The sequence below is a fragment of the Penaeus chinensis genome, chromosome 33 (genome assembly GCF_019202785.1).
Source record: "Penaeus chinensis breed Huanghai No. 1 chromosome 33, ASM1920278v2, whole genome shotgun sequence".
In the NCBI taxonomy this organism is placed as follows: domain Eukaryota; kingdom Metazoa; phylum Arthropoda; class Malacostraca; order Decapoda; family Penaeidae; genus Penaeus; species Penaeus chinensis.
The window spans coordinates 19,956,534-19,964,033 of record NC_061851.1 but is presented as its reverse complement, the minus strand read 5'-3'; the positions used below and the strand labels follow the sequence as shown (position 1 = coordinate 19,964,033).

The following is a 7,500-nucleotide window of genomic DNA, read 5'->3' as shown; positions in this document are numbered from 1 at the left end:
CTTTAAGACCATATATAGATTGATAGAATAAATAGGATCCATTGGCCACCTGCCGCTGGTTGATGGCCAAAAATCCAACAAAGAAAGAAAGAAACGATGGTGTTATTTTTATCATAAACATTATAATTCTTTAATGTTATAAACATTAGTAACAGTAAAATAAGATAACGTAAAATATTTTCGTAAATCAAAGAAAAGGGTAAACGGGCGAGACAGGCAGTACTCGTCATTCCCGTCGGCAAGGGGATATATATATATATATATATATATATATATATATATATATATATATATATGTATATATATATATATATATATATATATATATATATATATATATATATATATATATATATATGTGGTATGAAATAGACAAATTACAATCTTGAAATTTACACACAGCTGATTCAAAGACTATTTGTACTGAAATAAGGCTTCATATTACAGAGAAAAGAATCCTAGCTCTTGAAGTCATGCTTTACGAATATACTCGTCCTTAGGCTAGTCCAACCTCAAATACAACAGAAAATGTAAATCGGTATAACATTGTCGAGACCTACAGAGTTCAAAGAAAATGTGACTTCTCCAGAATAACTATAAATATTATGAGTATTTGATTGTTTAAAGAAAATAACAAACTTGAATAATGTACAACACCATGTGCACAGCACTTACACAAAAGGAATTTTACACAGTTTTGTGCTACTTCGCTCGCCTTGCGGCACATTCTTTACGAGTCACGACTTTCTTTACAAATCAATAAAGCTACATGTGAACAACATGTCTCTGCTAAAGGAAGGGATACGCGTCTGTAAACAGTTACTCAGCTCGTCATGACAACACTGCAAATGTCGATAACACATTAATGCCATTATTTCTTATAAAACGCAGCTTTCACACTATGATTTCTGTTACACTTACCCCCTCGTTCAGGTGGAGTGAGGGGTGCTTGCGTCCAAGATTTATGTAAATATACTTTTATTAACCTTGCCTGTGTCTCCGCTCTTCCATCCCCCTATCCCCTCCGTTCGCATTGCGCTCCCCACGCCCGTTTCCTCGTTGTCGTGGGGGGCTTAGGAGAGCTTGCCTTGGACTTCAGCCCTCGCCTCAACTAAGTTTGCATAGTTTTTCGTCTCCGCCTTTACTTTTAGTCTCCACCTTTACTATTCCTTCTCTTCTTTACCTCTTATCCTAATAGGTAACTCATTTTACCCTTTTTTACCACAATACTTTATCATAGTACTGTATGACCTTTGGTATCCGTATCTACTCTTGTTTCAATATATATATATATATATATATATATATACATATATATGTGTATATATAAGTATGTATGTAAATATTAATATGTATGCTTATTATATATATATATATATATATATATATATATATATATGGAGAGAGAGAGAGAGACGTGTGTGTAATGTATTTCAATGGAACGCCAATGAAACTTGCCACATAGGAAGCGGCGACTGCCAGTATTCCAATATTACCATCTAACTGATGCTCACAAGCAATGACAGTACCATACATCTCGCCGGATACTTACATCCAGCAAGGGACTTCTGTTAAAATTATATTGTACTAGGCCAGCATATATATAATTGGATAATCAATGTTATACTCATAATAGTGGTATATTGTTGTAATGATGGTGTGGAATGTCCAAGACACGTAGGCTAATTAAGCGCCAAGTAGCGTTTACTGCTTCATTTCACAACTATCACCCCCCTTATCCGCTCAAAGTGAACGGTTTCGCCGCGCAACGCACCGATCAGTGGATTACCCTATACAAACTGTCCTTGCCATTGAGACTTGTCGCTAGAGAAATGAATTGCTTTTCTGATTGAGATTAATAAGGGCTCGAAACCACTGTACAAGCCTTCCATAACACACACACATTAATGACTAAGAAAAGTAGAAAAGCGAAAATAAATATATGTTGCAGTTCAGACAGATTTACTTTGAGGCTCTAAGTTGGCGGCCATTTTGGTTGTCTACAAACGGCCGCGAGGCGAATCGAACTACTTCCCGCCCTCGCCCTGTTTACCACGCAGCGCCTCGCAAAACGTTTTGTCAAGTCAACCGTTCACTTGCTTTTGCCGCGCAACCCACGGTGTGCTTTGCAGGGTCTGGCAATACCCTTCCAACAGTCTCCAAACACAAGTAGGCAGAATTTCCTTTCGCAGTCGTTCCGATCGTCCACGCCTTGTCACAGTTACTAATATCACATGCAAACCTATTCCTGCCCAACCTCACTCCTCCCTTAGTACTTGTACCGGGACGGTTTCCGTCTCCCTGAATGATTGTCCTGTCTAAGACAAGGACTAGTCAGACTGTGGAAACGACTTGTTCGTATGCCTCATCGACAATGATGCAGTGGCTCTCAAGTGCTACACTATTCCTCCCAGAGGCCAATGTAAGTCCTTCACCAATATAGCCAAGATTAGCTTCCGTAGACATGACCTCCCCCATGAAGTTTATATTGGTGGAGTGTCATGGCCTGTCTGACCATATCGACCCCTATTTTGTCAATGCCAGAAATGTAGGCATTTCAGCCAACCAACCAAATGCGGTCGCTCCACAACCCGCTGCCCTCTTGTGGAGCGTGTGTGCCAATTGTAGTGGCTCCCATAAAGTATTATATAGGAGCTGCTCTGCCTACAAGCTCGAATCTGAGGTAGCAGTTCCCAGATTCAAACTAGGCATCTCTTTCTACCTATTCCAAAACTGTACTTCGCTTCGCTCCCCTCCCATCTTCTCAAGAAGTCTCAGCATCTCCCCCAGTATCTCTTTGCTCAATCCCGAGCCATCCTATCTCTACTCTCTCTCTCCCTCAGTCAATTTTTTCCCCCAGTCTAAATCCAGATACTCCAATCTTTGCCTATCCCCCATCTTCCACCACACCCTCTCATACAACCACCTCTACTTCTGCTCCTTGGACATATATCCCCTCCAGAAACTCTTGAAGACAAACCTTCCTAAACATGATCCAAGAGAATGCTACACTCCCTCATCCGTATTCGCTCTATTTTCAAAGTTAGCGCTATTCCTCTTCCTCACATCCTCCCCAAAACACTCCATCCTCTCCTCCATGTGCATCATCATTCCCTCTTTCTTCCCCGTTATCCTTACCTCTCCCACCTGGATGCTCACGTGACTATTATCCAGCAGTTCATTTTTTGTGTTTTTTAATTTCCTGGTTTTAAGTGAACTTCCTGAATCTGAAAAAAATCTGTTGTGGGTTGTCGACAGTGCAAAATCTAAAACTTTATCTGTAGCAAAACTTTCAGCAATAAAGATGAATGTATGTATGATTCGACAGTCTGGAGCCGTCGATATATTTATGAAAAAAGGAATATTAATAAGTATCTCTTTAAATGAATCCAACTTTGTACCCTCGTGAATGATGCTTTTAATTTAGCAAGCGTTTTTTTTTTTTTGTTAATAGTGGACTGAATCTGTGATATTGGTGTATTGCCATTTATTGTGCAGACAAAGCTCTACAAGGAGTCTCTTCTCTTTTGTCTACTGTTCTACGAACCCCATCTCTTGCTAGTTTGTAATTGTAAAAGTTCTCATTATTGATGTTATTTTTAAAAAATCTGTAGGCCCTGTTGCGTTCACACATCGCCCTGCGGCAATCTAGCGTCCACCACTGAACTCTATGCTTAATACTATTTGTCGAGAATATCATTGCTGCATTTAAGATTTAATATTGTTTACTTTATCATCAGTGATTTCTCCAACTTCGACCTTGACGCTCCTTTTGAAAGCCTTCTTGTTGTGTCGCATAGGTTTGTTATTCACTCGACTACAAGTGTAGTGCTATAAAACCCGTGTTAAGAGATATGTGAATGATCGAGAACGTCACAAATGCAATAAATTCGTTGTAGTTAACCCCGTACAAATATCTGGAAACGGAAGAAAATTTACATAAACGATGAACCGTTGTCCTGATTTTGCCTACTCATGACAAGTGAGAGTGAGAGAGGAGAAAGCTGGGCCATGTCCGAATATTGACAATGGAACGATAACTTCCCTGTCCTCCACTTGCTTTTTTATTTTATCATTATTATTATTTTTTTTTTTTATAGCGGATTCTACACACTTTAGTAATAAAATGAAAGACCTGTGAATCTTTGGGTAAAGCCCGCGCCGCGTCTTTTTCCAGATTGGATCGTTGTGAAAGGATTGACGTCAGCGAAGGCTGAGCTAATTCTGTCTTGGCCCTCAATGATCTAAGAGTGAAGTTTTAAGAGGCATGTCTGGGTCGTAGCTTGGGTATATGGGTATCAAGTAAGTTTGGTTGATTGGCAGGATTTGTCACTTTTATTTAATGTACTGATCATATGTCTTGAGTCTTGAAATATTCATGCTTGATTATCGTTACAAGATATTTAGTTATTAGCTAACATTGATCTATGAAGATGAACATAAAAGTGAGGAGATTTTGAGTTAATTAAAAACATCTTGAAGTGAAAAGATGGCTTATTTACAGAAAATCCTAATACAGCTGATGGCCAAATGTTTAACATTTTAAATTTCCCAGAATACTCCCTCCAGTATTCACATGAAACTCAAAGTTCATGTGACATAAACAAAATGTATGATAATTTGATAAATGAAATATACAAAGTGACATTTGCAAGAATCAACACATATTAATATTTTTATGGGTTAGTTTAATGAAATGCAGTATATTCATTACAGAGTATGGTATATACAGGATATATAAAACATCAATCGGTTATATCTGGACTTTCAAAAACCGCTTTGGGAGAATTTCTACAATTAATGACACCATACTTCAATAGTGTTACCACACATATACATTTATACAAAACTATTTAGTCATAGATTAACCTTTACAAGAAGAAGAATTGTTAAGGCTTAGTTTCGTGGTGATAACAATAAGGGAGTTCCATGAAAGGGGCGAGAGTGCATGCAATTAAGGGTGAATGTCAGTCAGAAGGAACAGAAGGAGATATCAATACAACAGCAGCTGAATTGCTAAGTTTTAGGCAATAAAGACCTCAACTGATGTAAATGGAGAAGAGAAAGAGATGGGATCACTTTATGTTTGTGAAGGAAACAATATGAAAACAACGAAACCAAAGAAACAGCAATTCAGTTACAAACTGCTACTACAGCCACATCAGCAAAAAAGGAACCTGTCAAGGGTGCCGTGGCTAACGGACAGTGTGGATTTATAAGTGGCAGGGGAAGAAGAAGTAGGGTAGGATTTTTTTGAATAGTAAAGGACATGCTATACAGGATGGCGATTACGAGGTCCGTGTAGAACATGTATGGGAGAGGATGGACAAAGTTGAAGAGAGGCATGCAGAGGACAAGGAAGACAAAGGGGATGAAAGCAATATGCACTCTTTGCGTAAACTCAGCACACTGTTTCTCAGAGTGTGGACCCATGAAGTTACATATAAAAGTAGAGAGGAGAGAACTATCGATTGCCTTTAAGGAAGTAGAACTGGAAATGACACGAACATATGAAGGACAAAATGGATTATGACTGAGAAGCAGAAGTTAAATAAGGATTTAATGGAAGTATAAGAGCAGTAAGACAAGAAAGTGAATGCCAGAGAAAATCGAAGTGGTGTGTAAATATGATATATCATTAGTTGAAAGAAAAAGAAGGATTTGAATGAATAATAGTGTTCATTATACCGACTGTTTTGTCGATAGTGACAAAGCAAATCGAACCTCCCTAGGAAGTGTTTCCAGATAATGTGATGCTTTTTTGAGAGTGCCAGAGAAAAGCGAGAGCAAAATAGGAGAGGGACTTGCAGTACACGAGAAAAGTTAGAGGATGTGTGTTATTACTGATCCTTTGTTAAGTTAAAGACTCAACCTCACTTTTTTTGCTTTATGAGTTACTGAATAGGTTTTGTAAGTCTATTCTGCTGATGAGTATGGAGTTCAAGGTCATTGTATCACAGAATGGACATTATTTAAGAATGTTTTAACAATGCTAGAAATGAATTCAGTTAAGGTCCGATTCATCGCAGAATGATTATGGCTGACCAGAATGCTATGTTGAATACAATAACAACTGCAGGAAGGATGATGCCGCGGTATAAGTGTAGGAGCTTCATAGGGGACGACTTCGCAGAGTCCTGTACGATGACCACAGCTCCACCTGCTGGTCTCACAAACAGGGGTTTGTTTTGAGATGAGAAGTCGTTTTTTATTTTCTCTTTTGCGAAAATATGAATGTGAATATTAATGAACAATATGATGATTACGAAGAAGAACCAGATATCTATAAGTTTGATGATCATCGAAGAAGGTATGGATTGCATCAGTGTCAAACGCAGCAGATAGAAGATGAGGAGCGTGCTGACGGCCATGATGAGCCTCTCCAGGAAGGCGTCCCACCGTATGAATAGCGAAGCCCAGCTGGCAGCCAACAGGATCAGGGACGGAATGAAGAGGGCGAGAACCATCCCACCTCCGTAACAGTGAAGCTCGAATTCGACCCTTAGGTGGCTCCCTCCGGACTCGGGACTGTATCTCGTGGACTCCACGGAAAAGAAGGCCAGTTCCTGCAAGCCAGTAAAAGCCACATCTTGGTTGTTTACGGAGATTTCTACAAAGCCTTCGTAGGTCGGCTGGAGGAGCATGTCGATGCTGCAGGTCTGGATGTTGAAGGGGAAGGACAAAAAGGAGAAAGGACACGCGAAGCTGCCCATGTAATCCTGCGTGATAGTGAGCGGATTGGTTGCGCCGAGGTACACGAGGTCTGGAAAGAATCAACATTCTCATGAGCACGCGACTTATCTTGTCCGGTTCTCTTCAAATATACATACCTGTTTGTCTATCTGTGTGTGTGTGTGTGTGTGTGTGTGTGTGTGTGTGTGTGTGTGTGTGTGTGTGTGTGTGTGTGTGTGTGTGTGTGTTTGTGTGTGTGTGCGGGTGGGTGGGTGTGTGCGTGTGCGCTTTAATTTCTACACAAAGTATGTAACACAACCTAAACATACGTAACAGGTTCTTGTAGACATAAGTTTTATACAAAACAATGAGGCTTCGTATGACTTTGTACAAGATATATTCGGATTGATATAACTCACCCATTTTTACAGCATTATAATGTGGAAGCTGAGGACTGGTGGCTGTCGACACCTGAATGGTTTCCTGAAGGAGGTTCACCTGGCCGGATCGCAGGTTGAGGAACCTGTATCTTGGCAGCCAGATCTTGTCAGAATCCTCGTGACTCAATGTCACGACCTTCATCGTGTTCTCGAGATGACTGAAGGTCAGCCTAGAGTCGGTCCACCTGAGCTGTACCTGGAAGTCCACTGTAACTGCCATGTTGACGGTGTCGACGGCGGTGATGCGCATGAGCGTGACCCGCGGCGTGAGGCGCAGTGGGGCGCTGCCCAAGGCTCCCGGCGGAGGGAGGTGACGCCTGTACGCCGCGCCCTCTCCCACCACACCGCAGTCGTCCTCATCACTGCCGTCGCTACAGTCCTTGCGCAA

At 40.5% G+C, this 7,500-nt stretch overlaps 1 protein-coding gene across 1 annotated transcript in view; it reads right to left on the bottom strand.

Moving 5' to 3' along the window:
- Nucleotides 1-4,316: 4,316 nt before the first annotated feature.
- LOC125043074 overlaps nt 4,317-7,500 on the bottom strand; it is a 13,784-nt gene continuing 10,600 nt past the window's right edge. The window contains exons 8-9 of the mRNA XM_047639028.1: nt 7,092-7,500; nt 4,317-6,763 (exon numbers count right to left, since the gene is read on the bottom strand). The exon at nt 7,092-7,500 is cut by the window's right edge and continues 727 nt beyond it. Coding sequence (XP_047494984.1) covers nt 6,021-6,763; nt 7,092-7,500 — 1,152 coding nt within the window. The 3' untranslated portion in view covers nt 4,317-6,020. The remainder of the gene's footprint in view (nt 6,764-7,091) is intronic.